This window comes from Penicillium cinerascens, assembly GCF_028974065.1.
Source record: "Penicillium cinerascens strain IBT 15544 chromosome Unknown contig_16_segment0_segment0, whole genome shotgun sequence".
In the NCBI taxonomy this organism is placed as follows: domain Eukaryota; kingdom Fungi; phylum Ascomycota; class Eurotiomycetes; order Eurotiales; family Aspergillaceae; genus Penicillium; species Penicillium cinerascens.
The window spans coordinates 797,724-820,047 of record NW_026695286.1 but is presented as its reverse complement, the minus strand read 5'-3'; the positions used below and the strand labels follow the sequence as shown (position 1 = coordinate 820,047).

Genomic DNA, 22,324 nt, shown 5'->3' with positions numbered 1-22,324 from the left:
AAAATTTGCTTTTTGGAACCAGTGTTCACGGAAAAGCCTCCTTTCCTTAAATACTGCAGAGTGGATCTGTTGTCAGACTATACGAGCGGCTGAAGCCAGCCACTCAGCAAGGTCTTAGCGCCAGAGGTGCGTGCCCTACTGTCGGGTTTCATTTATTGCCGGGCCAATCATATACAAACATTAAAGTTCATGTTGAACGCCCGAGCAAATTACAATTCGTGGCACCAATAATCGGTCGGGCTCGAGATTAAGCACTTCCTACATATGGACTTGAATACTCTCTCGGAGCACGGTTCAATTTTGCCTTATATGTTGATGGTATTTGCTTAGAGTCTCTATTTCATATGCATCAACACGTGGTTAAAATCCATACAAGCAATGGGGAAATTTGATTCCCGAGGAGAGCCAGCCAGGCTTCGGCGGAAGAAGTAGCCAGATTGAGAATGGTACGGAGCTATGTGGAACTGAATATGTAGGCTACAGATACTAACAGAGAGCACGAGTATATAATATCATTTAGATCTAACACACAAACAGAACCTTGGGCTCGTGGCCAGTGCGAAGCTTTGCAACCGCACAAGTCCAGCAGAACTGCCTATCCACTGGCAGGCAGATGCATTCATATTTCCGGGAGGATGCAATGCCTACTGTGGCTAGTCTGACCATCCACTGCCAGTATCGACTTCTGTCACATGAGCCTGGTGTTGAACGGAGCACCAGGAAGCCCTCCGGAGGATCAAGGATTTCCTCCCAACAATCAATGGAAATCATGCCCACGCCTGCCGCTGTGAAGCTCGGATCATGTGAGCACTGTGAGTTGGTCGACTCGTATCTTCCCATTTTCAAGTCCGCCAGACCCTTCAAAATATCCAAATCGCCCACCCATTCACCGCCGTCATTGACAGAGACTACTGTTTCCACATAATAAGCTTCCATCTCCCGGTAGCTGGATGAGCCTACGCTGAGAGGTCCTTGCCAGCCCGTGAAAGACGGATGCAGAGATGTGCCCTCAAACTGGCCTTCAGCAAGCTCTCCATCAAATGGATTATGGTTGACAAAATGCCACCGCTCAAGGTCATGTTTGCGAATGTCGAGCTCCGGCGGAGAAATCAAAAGGGCTATTCCCGGCTTCCCAATATTTCCTAATGCGTGAGAGACTGCGCATGACGATGAGTCTGCGGGAGGAGTTGGATCCTGAAGAATTTCGTCGGCAATGAACAGAGAGTTGCAACTCGATATTGCCAGCACCGCGTTGAGATCAGACACATCCACGCTAATAGTACCCGACTCGAATTGTAAAATTGCCGCAAATGCATATCCGCGCGATAACTGGCTGGGATAGATAGTTTCTGGTATCATACCCTCGCGTGCTTGCTGGTCTGCAAGTGGACTCAAAAGTTCAAGTTCTTCGACCATCGGCAGTGTCCATTTCCAAGTGTTAAGGGGACTTTTGATCACTCCCATCGAAACTGTGGCTTGAGGTAGATGACTCTTATAAAAGTCTATAACCCGCCCAAGTGCAAGGAGAGAATTCCCGTGAGCTGGCTGGTTTGTCTCGATCTGGTGCAGAACGTACTCTGCCACAATATCGAGCCTCAGCAGGTTCCTAGCCAAAAGGCCCTGGACCATTTTGAGGGAAACCTCACTAGAAAACTTTCGTTCCTGAGATGCCGAGGGACTTGTTTGCTTCGTATAAACGGCCGCAAGGCTGTGATCCCCAAAGGCAAAATTAAAAATAACAGTCTGACTAGTCTGAGGGTCATCTTCTAAAAGGTCTGTGAAGATATCATCCTGCAAGCCCGAGTGGAAAGACTGCGGACCGTGCCATTTTGACGCTTCAAGGGTAGCAATGCAGGCCCAGTTTTCTCCAGGCGGAATTTCGAGGGGCCGGATATACTCGATGTCCTGTGCTTCAAAGTATTCCCGTTTTCTTTTCATTCCTCCATGGACAACCCCGGAACTATCAGCTGCTATTGAGGCATAGGCCCAGAGATGGTTCGCGTCTTTGAAGCGAATCACATAGTCCGAGGGCGGGAGCTCCAATTGCGCACATATTTCACGAAGTACTCGAACCCGTGCATCCGAAGTCGTGACCGTGTGAAGCAAGGATGAAAAGTTGGCTATAGAAAAATTGGAAGTGGAACTATTCGTATTTCCAATCCATGACCTGCCGTAGTTACTGCCGTACCGCATGAGCTGCCTTGCCATCTTGACCTCACTGGGGTCACTGGAGAGTAGGAGCTCTATACCGCCTTTCAATGGAAAAATAAGTTGCAAGATTTTCATGAGCTCTCTCAGCGACTGCCGGCCGTCTTGTAGCAAGTCTACCACGTTAAAGCAAGACACGTCATCCGACAGGTCCAAGGGCTTTTCGGCCATTTGAAACAATTTCGCTTGATAGAGATTGTAGTACACCTTCCAGAGACTCTGTAGGATTTCGGCGGCGGTACATGCACCATCATCCGCACCCAAAGACGCACCAAGTAACAATGCTTGAAATTGCGCCACAGATATTCTGGAGTCGCGCATGGTTGACCGCTCTCGCTGGACTGTTCCATAATACCGGAGACTGGATAATGGCAAAGACCAGTATACTCCATCCCCACGATTGGCCTGAGGGGCTATTGAAATAGTGACAATTCCACCCGGTTTAACCAACGGGTCTTGTTGCTGAATTTCCATTGTATTTGAACCCAGAACAACAAGGTCCGGATATAAGTGCCACGAGATCAGACCAAGCAGAATTCCCCCGTCAGTTATCCTCTGGGGCTCGCCTTTGATCAATTTGTCCAGAGTGGTCAAGGCACGGTTGAGGTTCAGCAACACGCTATCATAGGAACTTGGTTTGGAACCAACGTTCTGATCCAAAGAAACCTGAGATTTCACAGCAACGGAGAGATTATTGACAATTAGTTGAGCTTGAACTTGCTCTTTTCTCCGCCCCTGGTCGGCAACTTGTAGCCACGCGCGTGCGCTTGCATCCCAACTTCCTAGTGAGGATCTGTCAATTTCGTGGGCGGCAGCTAGTTGAGCCAGATAGTTGTCGGCAATTTCGGCAGACTGGGCATGTTTCTTGATAATCCTTTGTCGTTGGCTAACAAGCTCTACCCAAATGGCCGTCGCTTCTTGAGGAGACCAGATGCGAGCCAGGATACACGCAAGAAGATGGATGCGGAGTACAGATTTGCCGCTCGTCGCACTTGCCCAAATTGTAGTGCAGTCAATACCAAGATGTGATCCGAAGAACGCATCGACAATGACTTTGGGGCGGTCCATGCTCTGCATGGTCTCCTGTACAATCTCGCTAGCACGGGTTCCATATGCCTCAAGGAGTGTTGGCACATCTGGTAGGACATCGTCAAACAACACACCGAGTCGCCGGGCGAGAATGTGAAATGATCCGTCCTCTGCAGATTCTCGTCTGGCTTTTGAAAGTTGTTTTCCAAGCGGGTGAAGTTCAAGTGGAGCTTCAAATTTGGCCAGGGAGAAATCGAAATTTAGATGAGCGAGGGCAATGTTGGATTCAGCGACTGCATGCAAGGGGGTAGCTATTATGTTTTGAACCGAGGCCGACGTATCGATTGCAAAAATTCACTTTCAATGACAGTTTGTCAAAACCCGGCTTGAACTTCTAGAATTGCCGCTTGGATCGTGCCGTATCGGCGGCACCTACCCCTCAATCTCCACGTGGATCACATATGTTTATCTTCTGCCATACTGTAATGACTCATCTGTTATGTAACGATCCAACTAGAGTACGTGTTATATAACGTTACGAAAATATGTACCTCCAGCACAGGCTTTTCTTAAACAAATTAGCAGTTCTTGGCATTATAATTCATGTTCAAGAATGAAGTCCTGGGAAAAGCGTTGGCACTACATATAGCTTTGAAGCGGTAATTCTATACGAGACCCCGATGACTGTTCTCGTGCAATGTTTACTGTGGATTTACGCAGTAAAATCGACACGAATAGATACAGAAAAGCAAGCTCAAATCATGTACATTCATGCTTCCGTTATTGATCCACCGTGTAACAAAGTTTCTGACTTTGTAACGATACATGTAACGTCGATGCTTAAAGGTCACAACGGAGCTCATAACTTCCATAGCTCTTGTCACCAGCAAGGCACTCGCGAACTTTGACAACATGGTCGTTGAGATGGCAAGTAATATCGTTGTAGACGTGCACTAACAGTGTGTTAGACCATATTTCAGCAAAGAGGTATATCGATGGGAAAACTTACAGGTGCATCCAGGAGTATTCATTTCAAATGAGACAGATCTGATAACGTCGGTGTCACCAAAACTCTGGCACTTGTTGATATCGTAGATACCAAGCTCGCCCAGGTTCTGAGCTGAGCAGCCGGGTTCGCCGTAGAGGCGGAGTTGAGCATATCGGTTGTATGTTCCGGGTGCGGGTGCGGCGTTGGCGCCCATGCCGAGGGCGGCAATAGAGGCAATGATGGTGCTGAAGTGCATTTTGGTGGTGGTTGGGATGTTTGAATGTTGGACTGATCTTGTTGTTGGGTGCTCAAATGTCGTGAGATGGAGCCCTTTAAGTAGTTGCTCTATAGACTTGGCGAGGATCGAGGTGAGCAGTGAGGCAGCAGGCTTAGTCGTCGCCTGAGCATGTATCACGCATAGGCAAAGTGCTCTGAAGTATGACTGCGTCAAGTTTTGAGGCCGGGATGCTACTCTTCGGCGTTGACCTGTGTTCCATTCACGGGTTGTCTCAGTTGGTTACCTCAGTTGGATGTCTAGGCAGTGAGTTGTACCTTGGATATTCGGGAACTAAGGAGCTTTATACTTACAGAGCACTTTTAGTGTATGTTTCAACGTATTCAGTCACGCATAGTGGCCAATCTACGTCATTCCCGAGCGGACCTATGCGACCGATTTGGTTACACTGGAAGTACTCCGGGCCATTCTTGATCTGATTGTGCATACCCTATTCTCTTATTGTCACAACGGATGACCCGTTAGCTCCCCGGCCTCTTCTGTCTGGAAAGGACGAACCATATGTGTTCTATCCTTCCATTGGGGTTGTGTACGAGAACATGCAATACAAGGATCTACGTGAGCGGGGAAAGTACACCGCCAAGTCCAGGGTGAGACAAGTGATCTAATGACACACTATGGAATTCACCAGGCCCCCAGCTTAGAGGCGTCTTAGCACCGGCCCGAATCGAGATCTTGGCGCAGAGTTTCGCCACCCATATTAGGTTATCCAAGGTCGTGTTTTGAGACATCTGTTGATCGAAATGTGGGAGCCTGTAGATCAGGCGATCGGTAGAATATTGTAGCAAATCAAAACACATTTCCTTGATGATTACTGTCTCGTATACCTGTTATTGACTCAAGGCTTTGGATCAGTTTCGTCCACAATCATCGGTGCTTTGCGCTCTTCCTCTCGAGCCCGCTGCACCGTTTCCGAGTATTTCTTGCCCGCGATTATCCACCAGGCGAGCTCGATAGCCAGGAATCCACCAATAACAACACAGGTATAGTTCATGTTAGATGCTAAGATGGGTGTTAGTATTCATCAATATTTGGATCGGAGGTTTCACATACAAGTTGCAGGCATTTCGAACGGGAAAGAGAAGAAAACAATAGCAAAGATCAGCCATAGGACGGAGATGATATTGACCGTCATTCCAGTGAACTGGTTCATAGAGAATGGACCCTTTTGCATGGTCTTGTGGAACAGCAAAACATTGGTCAGGATGGGAACGAGGTAGGCGAGATTGTTAATGGTACTAGCGACAGGTCAGCGTTAGATCTATGGAAGCACGGTCAGGGAATCATTTTCATACACGGCTGAACTCATCATTGCATTGAATGCGGTGCTGGACCCCAGATAGATAAGGCCAAGTAGAGCGATGATTACCCCGACACAAAGTTGGGCATTAAAGGGGGATCCAAGGCGGGGGTGGACACGCGCCCATCTGGAGATAATTCAGTAAAATCCTCGGACGGCTGATAAGTTGTAATTCTTACACTCGAGAAAGTGGGAGACCATCATCTCGGGAAAAGGCCCAGAAGGCTCGCCCAGTACCTAAAATTGGTCAGAAGAAAACCAATCTCCAAAATGATGGTACAACTTACTCAATTGTGACCCGATCACACAGGGTCCCAAGGCGACCCATACCATGAACACCAGGCCAAAGGCTCCGCCCTTGGTAGATGTCGCCTGGAAGAATATCTCAGCTAAAGGTAGTCCCGTCTGTGTATCTACCAGTGAGTTGTAGTTCTGGACAGAAAACATCAAGCTGAGCAAATATGCCAAGCCAGTGACGAGAGCAATGGAAAGAGTGATAGCTGCCAATTATTAACGTTGATGTCAAACTGGAAAGTCGAGATGGGCTTACCTAACCCCAAAGGCGCGTTTTTGCCAGGCTGTGATAATGTTAGAAGATATCGCGTGTGTTCATTTATCGACTTGACTCACATTTGGCATTTCTTCGGTGATGTGCTAGAGCTTGATTAGTATTTCCCCAAGTTGAAGAACAGGGATGGATTTCATACCGAAATGCCGTCCAGTCCACCCAGGGAATATAACGGATTCACCAAGCCCGTGATGAAACACATGACGTTGTTATCCCACCCGGTATTATTGATCCAAGTTCGGAAAACAAATTTGCTATCGTTGTGTACTGGTGCTGAAGCGGCGACAGTGACCATGGTGATGAACCAGGCCAGCTGGAGGTAAATCACTGTTTTCAACGCGATTAGACACTCAAGGTAGATCGATAGACACATGAATGCTCACATGAGAACTTGTTAATCGCAGGAATGAAGCGATTTCCAAACATAACAATACCGGAAGTGACGATGTTCAAGATCTGATACGCCACAAAAGTCATCCACGGCTGAACAACGAGATCTTCATGATAAAGCGCGATCAGTGCCATTGCAGTGGTGGCATAGATCAAGATTGTGGAGGCGGTTGTGAAGATCCCTGAACACTATCAGTATAATTACCGGCGTCCGGCAAGCAGGAATCTCACATCCGAAGACAGTCGACCATCCGGTTGCAAAGCTCAATAAACTATTATAGCGTTTCGGGGCGATTGCGGCGATCCAGTGGTACATGCCACCCTCGGTTGGATATGCAAACACGAATTCGGCGAGGGAGGCGCCGACGAAGGATTGGAGAATCCAAACAAAGATGAAGCCGTAAATCACTGCTACTCGGTCAATTGATGGCGCTTGAGCAAATGGCAAGTTGAAGGCTTACGGGCACCAGGGCCACCGCCATTAATAGCGGTGATCAATCCCAGACCCAGGCCCGTCCAGGAGATGTTACAGTTGGCTGCGAGTCCGATCAAACTCCACACGGAAAAATGTCGCACGAGCTCCTGTTTGTGGCCTATCACTCATTAAAAAGGTTCAATTCATCCAGGTCGCCTATACTCACCCATCTGGGCCAGACGCAACTCGTCCTCATTCTGAACCTTGATTAAATCAGCATCGCGGCTCTTAGAGACCGTCGCCCGCCCGGCGCCAGTAATCTCGGGGGTGCCTATGGTCGCTCAAGTAAGGGGTTAAAACGAAACAACCCGATGAAACGAAAGAAAGAGCACGCGCCGATCGGCCCCGGTCGCACGAGCTTTTTAAATAAGGTCAAGCCATATCTTTATCGTCGTTCCTATAGCTCTTATCGGTCCACAGCGGGCATCCCGGTTGAATTCGCCGGTTTCGCTGGACTGATAGCCGGGGAGGGAGAAGCGGGGACAAATGAGCGTTCAGGAGGCCCGGATCTTAGGTGTGAACAGCAAGGCGACCACCGGTGATCAGTGGGCTTTCCCAGGGCCAACTGTGGAGGTGGCGGGAGAGACTGAGAGTTGCATTTGGCAGTTTACTATTTGGAAGTAACCTTGATCAGTAACTGCGTTTCTGAAATTTGATCACGAGGGTGAACTTCCTGCTTTATATTCACCAGCCCAAGGGTCTAGAGCGCCATCTCCACTGGAGGACATTCTGCATAGCTGTGTATCCTTTCGAGTATACTTGCATGATAACGGATATTCTTTATCTCGAAATGTACATCACCGGGTCTATATTATGAAAGCAACTATCGGTACATTCACGGAGTGCTCTTCATTCGTTGAATCGTGCCACCACCTCAAGCCGCAGCAATTATCTTCAATGGCGTTCTAGTTTGGAACGCGTGTGACTCTCCTACAACAGAAACACAGATCTTCAGCTCCAAAAAATGCGTATGTCGAATGCTGCAGGAGTTGAAGTCGGGGTATATTGTGGTCGCTACCCACGAACACAGATCACGCTTGCCAGCACTCAAACCGTTCGAATGAAGAACAAGTTGGATGGCATTTCCGACATCAATGGATCCGCTGCCTTTCTCAGTACAAACGGCTAAGGGGGTCTCGAGATCCTGAAAAACCTTCCATAAACCCAAGTCATGAGATCGTTCCTGGTGATCGCCGCGAGGTGAATCGCTCAAGTGACCGGGCGCGAGTACTTCTGTTTCGAATAGAAGAACCGCTGAGATCGAGTCGATGTGGACCGTCTGCGGAACTTCTCGAATAGATAGACTGGTTTTTTCGCGAAGCGATTTGATCGCCAGAATCAGTGGGAAGGGCTCGGGATGATCGAGCTGGATGACACTTGGTGCGGATACAATGAGGTTGTAATGAAATTCAGGCACCTTGGATGAGCCGACTAGCTTGAGTGTCTTCTGTTTGAATGAGAGTTCAGAGGTTTCCATCCCTGGTTGTAATCTCTGGCTTTGGACTTTGAGATCCGGGGAAGTGCGAGTGACCAGGCTGCGGAGCTGGGAATAATCGAAATTCCTCGCAAGATGCCGGAGGATAATAGGACAGTTCGCACGATGGACTATATGAGAGCCTCCGCGCTTGTAGTGTATTCGGGCATCGAGAGTATATCTGATGCTGCCCTCGGCGGAAAGACCGATGCTTTGGCCCGACGAGAAGAATGAACCTGGTAGGCTGACTGGCGGTGGGAAGCCATGTTTGGAGATGTAAGGTCTCTTTGGGGGATCAGCAATCTGAATTGGTATTTCGATTGAGAATGGCCAGCTGAGTGATTGGTCGCTATTTTTTGGAAGATGAAGAGGTCCTTGGAAGATGATCTCTTGGATAGGCTCAAGTATGTCGAATTCGTCGGTCCATTTATTACTATCGGACATCTGGGTACTGTTGCGGCCATTTTGTGCGATCGTAGTTTTGATGCGTCCAGAGAATGTAAGTCTTAAAGTGGCTTCGGTAGCTACTATAGGGGCCTTCCGTATTAGATGCCCGATGATGGTGTCGCCGGGAGAGAATTCCCACCGTGGAGGCGCTGCCAGCTCGATCTTCAAGTCTTTATCGTTAGTGTTGTGGCAGTCGAACATTTCGCGTCAAATTTCAAAGAAGAAAGATCCCAGTCGAGAGCACTTGCAAGACCTGTTATAGTCGAACTGGGTTGACGTCAGGTGTTTATGGGGACAAAATCGATTTACATGGGTAGTGGGCACTGCCACTGATGCCATGCCTCGCCAATCCCGCCGAGCAGCAAGGCAGTGCTCATCGCGGAGAAAGCATACGATACTACTGCGCCCCGGTCTAAAAATATTAGCTCAGCGATCTATTCAAAGGATTATTGGGGTCCAAAAAGTACGACAAGAGCCAACGCATTTTGTGGCTGTGTAATACACCAGATGCCCGTGGGCCGGGGCCCCTAACTGGTCGTGTTGACAAAGAGCACATCACAGAGATGCTACCTGCCCTAAACGAAGGATTTAACGCGCCACGTCAAGCGCCAAATTATACCCCTAAGTTATCTATCTATCCTTGGTGATAGAAAACCATGTCGGCCAAGTGATGATCTTGCTGCAGAAGCGATGACTGGAGTGGCTTCTCCGGCCCACGAAACGAGGTACGACCGAGCAGCGGAACAAATCCTCTGTAGATAAAACCAGAGTGAATGAAGGACTCGAGAAACTACCGATCCTCAACACGTCTGGAGAACTGCTCGAGTTGAGAGCAAGTGGTACACATCACGTGCTCGCTTCTGCTCAGAAGGGAAAGGGAGTTGATGCGGTTTAAGCTTGGGATGTCCGCTCCCCCGCTTCGCCGTTTCGAGTTACGTACGTGCATATAGCTCTCCGAGCTTCCCCGCACTAATACTGAATTCGCGGTTCTAATCCCCTCTGCAATTGTTTTCTCGTTGCAGTTATCGCGGGCACAATGCCTAGAGTCATTCAATCACCCCGCCGTGTTCGATTTGCCCCTTTCCCTCAGGTGTCACTCAGTCCCAGCAATGCAAATCCAATATTGCCTTTAGATGATTTTGCATCCAATTTGGGTGATGTAAGCTGTGATTCCGAGGAGCTTGGCAAATCTGATGTTTAGTTGGTATGGTGTGCTCATTATTTGCAGGTTGATCAGTCGGTAGTTCTAGCCGCACTATCTGATATCGAGCAACTAAGCCCTCCCCACAACCGATCTCGATCTACAAGATGTCAAAGCGGCCAAGGCGAAGCTGATGCAAATGTTGCAAATGTGATACCACCGCGTCCGAGCATTGCACATATTTTTATCAATAATGAATGTTTCATGTCCCGGTCGAAAGAATGGACGAGAGTCCTTGACCCGGTGAGATATTGTTAAAACTTCCGACCCGCTTCTTCCTGGAATGCTGATACTAAACATGGAAAAGGGTACGCAAGCCCTGTTTTCTAAAGTGCCGAATTGTACACACCAGGAAGTGCAAAGCGCAGTAAGCGCAGCCCAGGCGGCCCAGCCGGACTGGGAGGCATTGGGATTTCAATGCCGAAGGGATTATCTTCTGAAACTCATTGATGTTTTGAGAGAGATGTCAAGTGAGATCGTGAGACTTACAATCTCCTTACTCAGATGAAGTCACTGACAATCTTTTCTATGCTCTTCACAGATGGCAATTTTATCGCGTGAAGTTGGAAAAACAGCCGGAGAGGCAGAGTCCGAAATATTCCGAGGTCTTGATTGCATCCATGCAGCATGTTCAATAGGCGCTGAGATGGCGGGCATGTTCCTCGGCTCTGATCCCACTCTTCTTCAGACTTTCTATGAGCCACTAGTAGGTCCTGCGAATACTCCTCCTGGTCAATTGCTGATGATGCCTAGGGTGTCTGTGTTACAATCACGCCGTTTAGTTTCCCATTCATGACGCCACTCTGGTCCATTCCATACGCCCTTATAACTGGAAATACAGTGGTTCTCAAGCCATCAGAAAAGGCCCCTTCCGTATCATGCCTCATGAGCGAAGCGGTGCTCCGCGCCGGACTCCCACCCGGAGTATTCAATCTTGTCCACGGAGGCCATTCAGTTGTTCAGATGCTTATCCTGCAGCCTATGGTCCAAGCAGTTAGCTTCGTTGGCTCGGAGTCAGCAGCAAAACAGGTCCACGATATCTCACGCAAAGCTGGAAAGCGGATCCAAGCGGAGTGTGGAGGAAAAAATCACGGTGTTATTCTGGATGATGCGAGCATGATGCCGACGTTATTTGCGATCGCTGGGAGTGCATTTGGAGCTGCAGGACAGCGATGCATGTCTCTAAGTGTTGTTGTGTTCGTTGGTGAAACGCGAGAATGGATACCGAAGCTGGTTGAGATAGCTCAATCCATGATCGTGGGGTATAGCGGTGATGAAGAAACCAAAGTTGGCCCGCTTATTGATCGGTTCGCGAAGGAGAAAGTCACGGGTTTCATTGATCGTGCGGCCGAGGAAGGTGCTACTCTTCTATGTGATGGGCGGGATGCACTCGTTCCTGGTTACCCGGATGGAAATTTCGTTGGCCCCACGATTATCACGGACGTGGAGACCTATATGGAGTGTTATCAAAGCGAGATATATGGGCCCGTCCTCATCTGCATGCAGGTTGACACGCTCGATGAAGCTATTGATTTGATCAATCAAAATAAATGTAAGCGATTTCCTGATGAGATATGTCCGGTCCACATGTTGACGCGTTCAGATGGAAATGGATGCTCTTTGTTCACCACCAGTGGCAAGCATGCAAAGACCTTCCAACGGGGAGTCAATGTTGGACAGATTGGAATCAACATTCCCTTAATCGGTAGGATCCCAAAACATCCGGCTCTCGGTACAATTAACTTACTCTGCTAGCTCCGTATGGAACCGCCGTGAGAACAAGTAACAAAGGGTCCTTCATGGGAGGTAAGCGCCGACCCTGTTTTGATCCGAATTCAGATCACCATATATCCTGGAGTGCAGCTCACATTCAGCAGATCGACACGTTCCGGGGAAAACGTACTGGCCATTTTTTACAACCACCAAAACAGTGTCCGCCCGGTGGGATCAATAATGAACACCGGAGAAGGGTGTAGATGCCGCTCTTAAGGATCAATAAAGATCAAATAAACTATATGAAACATGTTAGGCATCCAATAAGACATCATCGAGCCTCATCCATTGAATCGACATGTAAAAAGTGTGTATACTGGAATAAACCAGAGTTATCATAAGTGTGGATGGATAAGGAAAAACAATGCAGACTCGGCAGTTTTCGACACGCTCTGATTCCGCCATCATGTCACTATGATGGAACAACCCGACTGTTTGACAGTTAAAGTGTTCAACTGGCGTCCTGTGGTGGATGGATTGGTGTGAACGAGCTGAGCCTCAGATATCGGTATGATATGATAGAGAAGGAAGACCGAGGTATTTCCGGTAGACATTGAGGGCATCATATGAATGTTGTCCGGGGGTTCTTCATGGTGAATATTTGGACAGATGTTGGCTTACTGGGATTAAGGTAGCTGCCCACAAATTACTTAAAGGAAACACAATCCATGACAGAAGCGGGGTTAAGTTGGCGCGGATACTTGGCGTCACCCGAACGCCTATCTCTGATACCAGTCGCGGTCTGATAGAGATAAATGGCTTATCACCCTGCTTATCTTTTTTGATTGCTTGGATAAATTCTTGTCCTGGTCCTAGGTTACAACGAGGCGAAAAGTACATTGGATAGTACTCAACTACTAACTCCCCCGCAGCTACATAACAGAAGCTCCCACCTCTCGACAAGGCTAGCAAAGATGACAGAAACACATCTCCTGTGGATGGCTGGTGAAGAGCTCCCAGGTCAAGGTGAATTGTACGTCATCCATGAGATCACTCTTCTATCGACTATTGCTGATGGGTCTAGAATCCCTGTACAGGATCCTGCGACGGGCGAGACCTTTGCCCTGTAAGACCACTCCTGGCCAAAGCTGTTTATGATCTCTGACACTGGACAGATGCCATGCAGCGGCTGCGGTTGATATCTCCCAAGCAGTAGGAGCCGGCCATTCAGCTTTCCTGTCGGGCGTCTGGTCCCGTGCAAGTCGCCATCATCGTGCCGACGTGCTCGACAAATGCGCGACTCTTCTTGCAGACGCCCTGCCCCAACTCATTTCTCTGGAGACGAGACAAACAGGCCGTGTAATTCGTGAGATGAATGCTCAGGTTCCGTCGCTCGTGAAATGGTTCAAATACTACGCCTCCATTCTTCGCGTTGAGGAACGCGCTGTTCTCCCCGACCAGCGGCAAGTTGCACAACTTTGTTGACCGTCGTCCTTTGGGAGTGGTGGTCCAAATTACCCCCTTCAATCATCCTCTACTTATCGCGGTCAAGAAGCTAGCTCCAGCCCTTGCCGCTGGTAATAGTGTCATCATCAAACCGAGCGAATTGACTCCCTTGAGCACCCTTCTTCTGGCGAAGATTCTTCATCAAGCTGGACTCCCTAAAGGCGTTCTCAGTGTGCTCCCTGGCTATGGCGCCACGACTGGAAAGACTTTAGTGTCGCATCCTCTCGTGAGGAAGGTTGACGTCACGGGCGGCACTGGGGCTGGGAAGGCCATCGGGTCGATTGTCGGTGGAAACCTTGCAAAATACACTGCAGAGCTCGGTGGCAAAGCGCCATTGGTCGTCTTTGAGAAGGCAAATATCGACGCTGCGGTGAATGGTGTTGCATTTGGAAGCTTTATTGCAAGTGGACAAACCTGCGTCGCCAGCACGAGAATTATAGTGCAGAACTCAATCATGAGCCAAGTCGTGGAGAAGTTGAAGATAAAGGTACAAGGCATCGCGAGTCGAATCGGAGCTCCAACGAATACCGATTCCATGATGGGATCTCTTATCTCCGAAAAGCAGCTTAGAAATGTGGAAAGGCTGGTCAACGGAGCACTGGCGAGTGGGAACGCAATCAATATCTTCGGGGCAACGCGCATGACCGGAAAGAGTCCACTCGATGGATTTGATTTCGACAGGGGCTCATTCTACTATCCAACCGTCCTTCTTTCTAAAGAAGGACAAAGTGTTCTGAATGACCCTATCTGGTACGAAGAGGTCTTTGGACCTGTGATTGTTGTGGTCGGGTTTGATATCGAAGAGGAAGCTATCAATTTGGCAAATCGCAGCGAATTCGGATTAGGAGCCGGTATCTGGACTCAAGACCTCTCACAAGCATTTCGGGTCTCCGAGCAAATCGACGCCGGAATTGTGTGGGTAAATACCCATCATCGGAATGATCCCAGTAGCCCTTGGGGAGGCTCCAAATCTGCCAGCGGCGTGGGAAGTGAGAATGGAATTGATGCATATCACGCCTACACCACGACGAAGAGCACTATCATAAACTTTGCGACCGCGGAAGAGTCTTTGGAAACAGAGGACTGGTTTGCGTCCGCTTCAACGAATGTCAGATATGGATGAAGCTGGAGCTCTAGAAAGGAAGAGTGCGTACTTAAAGCCTCTCTTTCACACCTTTCGAGGAAAGTCACTACCTAGGTAGAAACTGAGGCCAATCCCGCCCTAAGATCAAGCACGAACAGGATTAGCAGCCTGCTTGGGCTGCAACTTCGGAATCTTCAAAGAATGGAATTTCCTTTATGATTACTTTATACTTTAAAGCAAACTAGTGCGCCACGTCTTCCCAGTTCTGCCATCCACGGCCCTTCACTTGTGACAATTCCTCATCTGTATATTTCTTGCCAACTGTAAAGTACCCAGCGTTGATCTTAGCATCAATTTCAACGCGGGAGTCTGAAGGAATCATGTCTGTTCCAGAGTCAGTTAAACCGTGCAACACAAAAAGGCAGTTTGGCTGCCACTTACGGTCTGGGATAGGAATTCGTTCCAAAATAGGGATACCCTGCTCCACAATGGCATCATGTTTCATGTTAGACATAGATAGCATGCGATCAATCTTCTTGATCCCCAACCACTGAAGAATATCTGGCATGAGAGCCTGGAAGCGCATCTGTTTCAAATACTGTTAGTTTCGGGCCCACGAAGGCTTGAGAATAGGTCACTCACGTCTCTGACACCTGCAATATTCTCCGTTCGAGTGAAGTATTTATCCGCAGTATCGCCACCACGCTTGCGGGCATTATAGACAAGATATTTGACGACTTCACCAAGCGCCCTCCCCTCTTTTCGGAAGTAGATCACAACTCCTGATCCACCATTCTGCGCCTCTTTAATAGCCTCTTCAATACCAAAGGCCAAATAAGGTCTGCAGGTGCAAATATCAGACTGGAAGACATCCGACCCATTACATTCATCATGAATACGGAGAGCGAGCTTGACATCCGGATTGGACACCTTGTCGGGGGATCCGAAAATATACACCGTCAGGCCACCAATAGGAGGGAGAAAGACTTTGATATCCGGTCGAGTAATCAGTTCCGGGAAACTTCCACCACACTGTTCGAAGAGTGTTCGGCGAAGGTCACCCTCGTCAATACCGAATCTCTCAGCGACTCCCGGCAGATACCAAACAGGCTCAACAGCAGCTTTCGTGACGCGCACATCACCTTCTTTACTGATGACAATATCTCCATCAACTTCGAGGCGACCTTCTCTGATGGAATCCGTAATCTCAGCCAAGCGCATCGTAGCCTTCGTGACCGCGATTGTAGGACGGACATCGAGTCCTGCATCGAGGTGCTTCTTATAATGCCGCACAATGTCGTGACCAAATGGATCCATTGAGACAATTTTGGTCTTGTCTCCCCATGCCGGCTGGGCTGGGAAGTTGAAGATGGGTTGGGTGTTTTCAAAACTTGGCTTGAAATTCCGGGGAAGATCACCGGCGGCGATTGCTAGTGCGTTGTAGACGGAGTAACTCCCACCATGTGCGCCTATGGCATTTCGTCGAGTGATTGTCTTTGTTTCACGCGAGACTAGAACGGGACCTCGCTCTTCGGGGTTTCCGTTGCCCCAGTCTAAGGGAATGGGATCGACGACGCTCTGGCCCGGGTATGTTGTCAACTATTCTATATTAGCTGAACGATCAATGGTAACAGGATGAAGGCGAGGCATTTGACCTACAATGATGCGATCACCATTTGAGTGACTTGATTTGCCATTTTTTTGTTCGACGGCCATGGCGAAGAAATCGATGGACACGCTTAAAAAGGAGACGTGGAATTGGATGACGGTGACTTTTGGAGAGTTATGACAGGAGATCTTTAAATAAAAGTGAATGGGATTCCCCTCACTTCGATCGCAGGCGCAGTATGCAGTCTACATTGTTTGGTGTCTATCTGCATCGTATCTCATGATAGGGGCGATAAGATTGGATCAATGCCGATAAGTCTTGAGTTGAGTCTTATCGGCTTATCCTGTCGACCTTTATCGTCTTATCAGTCTATCTTCGTCCGTGCTAATCAATCGGTCTATCTAGCCTTGGGGTCCAGCCTGGACTGACACCATAATTGCGGGGTAGGCCTTGGCTGCATCTAATGAAATCACACCGATCGCTAGCTACTCCTGGTCTTATCGTTCATCTCGAAGTGTGAAGGACACCCAAGAAGTTGAAAATATATACCAACAGACATTACAAGAAACATGACGCGGGAATCGGAGTCAACCGTGGGAAAGGTTGTTTTGGAGACTACCGCAACATCTTTCCCCTCCTCTCACAGAAAGATAGCCGAACCAAATGATACACCTTACTTCGTTGAAAATGAATTCCGGCTCTCGACTGCTGAAAGCTTCATCGACGTCCATGACCCTGCAACCAACAACGTGGTGACAAGAGTTCCCCAAATGACCAAGCAAGAACTGCAAGATGTAATCAGCTCTGCACAGAAAGCATTCCCGTCATGGAAACGTACATCTGTGATTGCCCGGCAGCAAATCATGTTCCGTTTTGTCGCTCTCATTCGCGAGAACTGGGACCGGCTGGCAGCTGTAATCACCCTGGAGCAAGGAAAGACTGTCGCAGATGCCAAGGGTGATGTGTTGCGCGGTTTACAGGTCGCTGAGGCTGCTTGTTCTGGACCCGAATATATGAAAGGCGAGATTCTCGAGGTGGCCAAGGATATGGAAACGCGGACCTATAGAGAGCCTCTCGGCGTTGTTAGTGTTATCTGCCCTTTCAGTAAGTAGCTTGACTTCCCCTCTCCCATCTCTATCACTTTTTGCTGATCCAACGAGCAGACTTTCCTGCCATGATCCCCTTGTGGTGCATTCCGATTGCCACCATCACAGGGAATACGGTAGTCTTGAAGCCCTCAGAGAGAGCTCCCGGGGCTGCAATGATCCTAGCGGAGTTAGCTGAGAAAGCTGGATTTCCCAAGGGCGTGATCAACGTGGTTCACGGTGCCCACGACACGGTCAACATTCTGCTCGACGCACCCGAAATCAAAGCAATCAGTTTTGTCGGTAGCAATAAAGCTGGAGAATACATATACGAAAGGGGATCCGCCAATGGCAAGAGAGTACAAGCAAACCTGGGTGCCAAAAATCATGCTCTGATTCTTCCTGATGCGGATAAGGAGCAGACCCTTGACGCAATAATCGCTGCAGCATTCGGTGCAGCCGGACAGCGTTGCATGGCACTTTCCGTCGCTGTTTTTGTTGGAGAGACAGCCAGCTGGCTTCCCCAACTCGTGAGACGTGCCAAGGCCCTCAGCGTCAATGGAGGATTTGAAAGCGAAGCGGATCTCGGGCCAGTCGTGACGCCGCAGAGCAAGGCACGTATTGAGAAACTTGTTGGGAGCGCCGCGAGCGAAGGTGCCAATATCCTTCTCGACGGTCGTGGCATCAAGCCGACATACTATCCTAATGGCAACTGGGTCGGTCCGACAATCATCACGGATGTTAAGCCTTCTATGGAATGCTACAGAGAGGAGATATTCGGTCCGGTTCTATCGTGCATTACAGTGGATTCTCTTGACGAGGGTATTGACTTGATCAATCAGAACGAGTATGGTAATGGGGCGGCTCTGTTCACGTCGTCGGGGATTCATGCCGAGAGATTCAGGAACAATATCGAGGCAGGGCAGGTAGGTGTCAATGTGCCGATTCCTGTGCCGCTCCCCATGTTCTCGTTTAGTGGAAACAAAAGGAGTGTTGCTGGTGGAGGGTCTAATACGTTTTATGGGAAACCGGGTGTTAATTTCTATACCCAGTTGAAGACTGTCACGTCGAAGTGGACAAGAAGGGATGTCGAGCCCTCAACAATGGGGCTGTCAATGCCGACGCATAGTTAAATTTCTATTTCAACGATGATAGCTGTATTTAAATGTTTTGGGTTTGATTCAAATTCAACTACTAGGCAAATGGTCATTTATTTCATTGCCCTTTCATCAAAAATCGCCTTTAAGTTGGCATGGGGAGCCAAACTGAAGTATCCATTCAGCAAGGCAAGAGGTGCTCCCACTTTATGAGCCTTCAAAGTACATAGAGATTCCCTACACTCCGGGGAGGGCTATGATTACTTTTGATATTTAAACTCAAGCCGATTTCTTGTTTTATAGCAACTACGCATTCTTGCGGGAGAGGAATTCCTAAAAATATACAAAGACGGCTCGACAGACACGGGTAATTCGCTCGCGCGCTCTTTCTGCTCAAATTGTGGCTCGCTTATGTTCGTCACCAGCTAGAGAACACACAGAAAAGCCATGTCATGGAGTAAATAGAGACGAATAGGTAGATGGGTGGTTTCATTTACCCCGGCCCCTCGCCGAAATTGATTTTACCACTAGACCAAAATACGAATCCGCCGCACTTAGTCTGCTGGATGGTGGTGGAGTGGGTGCTTGTTAGGCTGTCACTCCGGTAGGCAATAGGGAGATGAGCTACTGATGCTCTGAGACTTCGGATTGTGGTGGTGCGAGCTGTATTCCGGCTGTAATCTTGCCGAGCAATCGCTTATCAGATTACATATCTTATCGCCAGGGACGATAAGTTTCTCAATGTAAGAAAGTTTATCGGTAAATGCGGGGTCTAGGAAGATAATCAGGCTGGGGTTGCAGTCTTCAGTGGGGACTCCAAACCTGAAATTTGCACTTAGGTCATGAGACCAGCTGCAGATAGTGGCAAAAGCCTGATTACGAGGGTCCAGGTACCTTGTTTTATACCGAAGCATCAACAAATCGAAGTTTGTTTGATTTTGCCTCCCAAACGAAATTGTCTGCATCTATTGAAACGCATATAGTCCTAGTTGTTCCGATTGAAGCACTCTATCATGCACAACGGCCGCAAGAAAGATAGTTGTGACAGATCCGTCACCAACAATCCGGCATTCGAAAATGAGCGAATGTTTGTGTTGCCCCAGGGCAGTCATCTTTTGAGTCTGATGACGATACTCCGGGACGCGAACACCAACAGCACATTATTTGCGGAAACAACCGAAAGGGTGGGCGATCAGCTTATTGCCGCGGGTAAGCCATCTCCTTCCCATTCGATAAGGAACGCCCCAAGCAGTGTCTAACGGAAAAATCAATGCAGCTCTTGACTTTGTACCAGCTGAGAGCACAAATGTTGTCAGTCCCACAGGCACTACATATGAGGGAATACGGCACATGACTCCTGTATGTGGCGTGAGCATACTCCGAGCAGGAGCGAGCCTGGAAAATGCCATGCGCCGCGGATATACGTATGGCCACTCCACCTTGCCCTGATCGACCACGACTGACGGTGTCAGGTAGTGGCCCTCTCAGCTTTGGCAAGATTTTGATTCAACGTGACGAAGAGACATGTCTCCCGACTCTTTTTTACTCCAAGTTTCCACCGAACATTGCATCTCAGAGTACGCCATTTCCAAAGTTCTTCTGACTAGGTAGATATGTTGAGTATTTGGATCCGCTGACCATGATACTTGTTATTAGAAGTCATAATACTTGAGCCTATGGTGGCAACAGGAGGCTCTGCATGCGCCGCAATCGATGTGATAACCGAAAAGGGCGTTCCAGAAGAAAACATTATGTTCGTCAATATTTTAGCATCCCGTCGCGGAGTCAAGAGTCTTTTCAATCGGTTTCCTGGAATACGCCTTGTTACTGCTGCTGTCGATGAGGACCTGACCTCGAATAAGTGAGTAACAAAGAGTCGGATGGTGTAGTATTGACATTGAAGCTAATACCCGCTAGTCATATTAATCCTGGACTGGGGGATTTTGGAGATCGGTTTTATGGCACGAATGATCCATAGCTCCTAGGAAATGTCTTGTCAAATTATGAATTGTCTGTACTGCAACATAGTGCCGATTGGATATCTGGATTATTATTTTCTCTCCTCTTTAGATGTCACTTGGGGCAGGAGTGTATTAGTGAGAACTGCTAACTTAAGATGGCTACTGCTCTTTACACTGTTTATATCAGTCTGTTAACATTGACTTGGTGAAGTTGATGTTCTTGCTTATCTTTGATAGAACCACGGGCAGATATTTTCGTTGTATTTTATTCTGAAAAATAGAGGTAAAAATAAGGGAACTTATAAAAACCTCACTTTTCCTCCTTTTATGAAAGCGTTCCCATAACTCAGAATAAAGTACCATCGCCTTCAATCAAAATAGGGCTAGACTTCGACTGAGGTCTGAATTTAGCAGCAAGCTCCCTGCCACCTTTCCAAGTCCCAGCTTCTAGCATTTGCGCCATATTCAGCGAAACCCCTTGCCCGAAAAAGTGATCGCTAAGAAGCTCATGAAGCTTGTCAAGAAGAGCGACCGTCATCGCTCGCCATTCAACGATCACATCACTAGTCGCATCAAAGCTCGGCAGCTCCTTCTTAGAAGACTCCAGTCCCTGCTTCAATGTGGCTTCTTTCAGCTTCAGAATCCCGAGGTCGACAAAAAGCCCACCGTTTCTATACTCTGGAAGCCCGGTGCCGAGTTCTAAATTCTTCCACTCGCGTTGCAAGACTCTCATGAATGGCACTGTTAGTGAATAGGCCATCCATTGGGTTAGTTTGTGGAATGGTTGGATGTTGAGGGTGTTGTTCTCGCTTTCGCTGCCGGTGTTGACGCGTGCCAGAACTTGGAGGGGCCACGCATCTCCAATTGGAACACCGGCAATGTGAGTGCGATCCTTGGGCCAGGCCGGAAGAAGTGTCTTTTGCAAGACTGACCATAAAGTCTCAAAGTCCAGTGACTCTGAGCTGCTGCGGTCATTGGTCAAGTAGTCTACAGCGCTCAGTCAGAGAATTCAATTCCAGCAAGGTGAGGTGCCTTCTCAAACTTACCAACGAGGTTTCCTGGTCGGCCATTTGGTCCAAAGATATCCGGTAAAGCCAGCAAAGACGTACCAACGGCCTTGAGCAACTTGACGCGTGAAGACTCACCCACAATCATATTGTTCGATTGGAGTTGGAAGTGATGATGGAAAGTCTCAAATTCCAAGCCTGCCAATGCATGCCCTGAAAGATAATCAGTTTCAACCTTGGAACCAGATCAATTTCCATTACTCACCATCGACTGACTCGGCCTTCGCGCCTTGGTTGCTCGAGAACGCACCGGCTTTGAACATATACAAGGCCGCGACCGCAATGCCCTCGCTGCGCCCATAGACGTTTCCCGTCTCAGGCTCGGTAAAAGACCAAGTATCACCGGCACCGGCATCAAGTAGCACAGCGACAAAGAAAAGATCAATCAAGCGTCGAGTCGTTTCTTGTTTATTCAATCCCTGGATTTTCCACTCGTGGACGAGACGATCAATCCGCGCGACGCCGCCAACATCAAAATGTTGCCATCGTCCATGAGGTGGGATCTGGTCAAATCTATCGGGGCCAAAGTCTCTCTAGTCTGTTTTAGCATGGAGCCTTGTTTCGGATCAAGGTTGGTCGCGTACAGTTATAATACCGGCAACATACTCAGCCGCCTGTGGCATGAGCGAAGCATCGTAGGCAAAATGAGTGAGTTCGTCCTTTTCGGCAGCTTTCAGGACTAAGTGAGCTCTTTCACGCACTGCCTGTAGGCTCTTGAGGTACTCGATATCAGTCATGGTAGATCGAGGTATGTACAGCGGTCTCGCTTCGTTCAAACTCTCTGTGGTAGGGGGTTGGCCGGTGCTTGCTCTTCCAAGGTCTCTTTT

At 48.5% G+C, this 22,324-nt stretch overlaps 7 protein-coding genes across 7 annotated transcripts; 3 read left to right on the top strand and 4 right to left on the bottom strand.

The window, feature by feature from the left end:
• Positions 1-522: 522 nt before the first annotated feature.
• On the bottom strand, positions 523-4,481 carry N7498_000302 (uncharacterized protein; the record flags this gene model as incomplete). The annotated part of the gene is made up of 3 exons (XM_058447365.1): positions 523-3,530; positions 4,089-4,190; positions 4,247-4,481. The coding sequence occupies 3 exons, from the start codon at positions 4,479-4,481 to the stop codon at positions 523-525; spliced, it is 3,345 nt and encodes a 1,114-aa protein (XP_058312776.1).
• Positions 4,482-5,358: 877 nt separating this feature from the next.
• N7498_000301 (uncharacterized protein) lies at positions 5,359-7,981 on the bottom strand (the record flags this gene model as incomplete). The annotated part of the gene is made up of 12 exons (XM_058447364.1): positions 5,359-5,522; positions 5,574-5,758; positions 6,000-6,057; positions 6,108-6,320; positions 6,371-6,398; positions 6,451-6,474; positions 6,528-6,715; positions 6,772-6,960; positions 7,010-7,186; positions 7,240-7,371; positions 7,420-7,524; positions 7,942-7,981. The coding sequence occupies 12 exons, from the start codon at positions 7,979-7,981 to the stop codon at positions 5,359-5,361; spliced, it is 1,503 nt and encodes a 500-aa protein (XP_058312775.1).
• A 3,040-nt stretch (positions 7,982-11,021) lies between these two features.
• On the top strand, positions 11,022-14,717 carry N7498_000300 (uncharacterized protein; the record flags this gene model as incomplete). Its single annotated transcript, XM_058447363.1, has 8 exons — positions 11,022-11,081; positions 11,129-11,927; positions 11,979-12,080; positions 12,131-12,147; positions 13,021-13,121; positions 13,173-13,214; positions 13,264-13,491; positions 13,550-14,717. 8 exons carry the CDS (start codon positions 11,022-11,024, stop codon positions 14,715-14,717), a joined length of 2,517 nt encoding a protein of 838 aa, XP_058312774.1.
• A 202-nt stretch (positions 14,718-14,919) lies between these two features.
• Positions 14,920-16,394, bottom strand: N7498_000299 (uncharacterized protein; the record flags this gene model as incomplete). The annotated part of the gene is made up of 4 exons (XM_058447362.1): positions 14,920-15,062; positions 15,120-15,264; positions 15,321-16,277; positions 16,338-16,394. 4 exons carry the CDS (start codon positions 16,392-16,394, stop codon positions 14,920-14,922), a joined length of 1,302 nt encoding a protein of 433 aa, XP_058312773.1.
• A 462-nt stretch (positions 16,395-16,856) lies between these two features.
• Positions 16,857-18,505, top strand: N7498_000298 (CoA-acylating methylmalonate-semialdehyde dehydrogenase; the record flags this gene model as incomplete). Its single annotated transcript, XM_058447361.1, has 2 exons — positions 16,857-17,391; positions 17,451-18,505. 2 exons carry the CDS (start codon positions 16,857-16,859, stop codon positions 18,503-18,505), a joined length of 1,590 nt encoding a protein of 529 aa, XP_058312772.1.
• Positions 18,506-19,482: 977 nt separating this feature from the next.
• Positions 19,483-20,447, top strand: N7498_000297 (uracil phosphoribosyltransferase; the record flags this gene model as incomplete). Its single annotated transcript, XM_058447360.1, has 5 exons — positions 19,483-19,678; positions 19,764-19,893; positions 19,946-20,046; positions 20,126-20,330; positions 20,387-20,447. 5 exons carry the CDS (start codon positions 19,483-19,485, stop codon positions 20,445-20,447), a joined length of 693 nt encoding a protein of 230 aa, XP_058312771.1.
• A 329-nt stretch (positions 20,448-20,776) lies between these two features.
• N7498_000296 (URC4/urg3 family protein) lies at positions 20,777-22,234 on the bottom strand (the record flags this gene model as incomplete). Its single annotated transcript, XM_058447359.1, has 4 exons — positions 20,777-21,417; positions 21,477-21,650; positions 21,703-22,030; positions 22,082-22,234. 4 exons carry the CDS (start codon positions 22,232-22,234, stop codon positions 20,777-20,779), a joined length of 1,296 nt encoding a protein of 431 aa, XP_058312770.1.
• Positions 22,235-22,324: the final 90 nt, after the last annotated feature.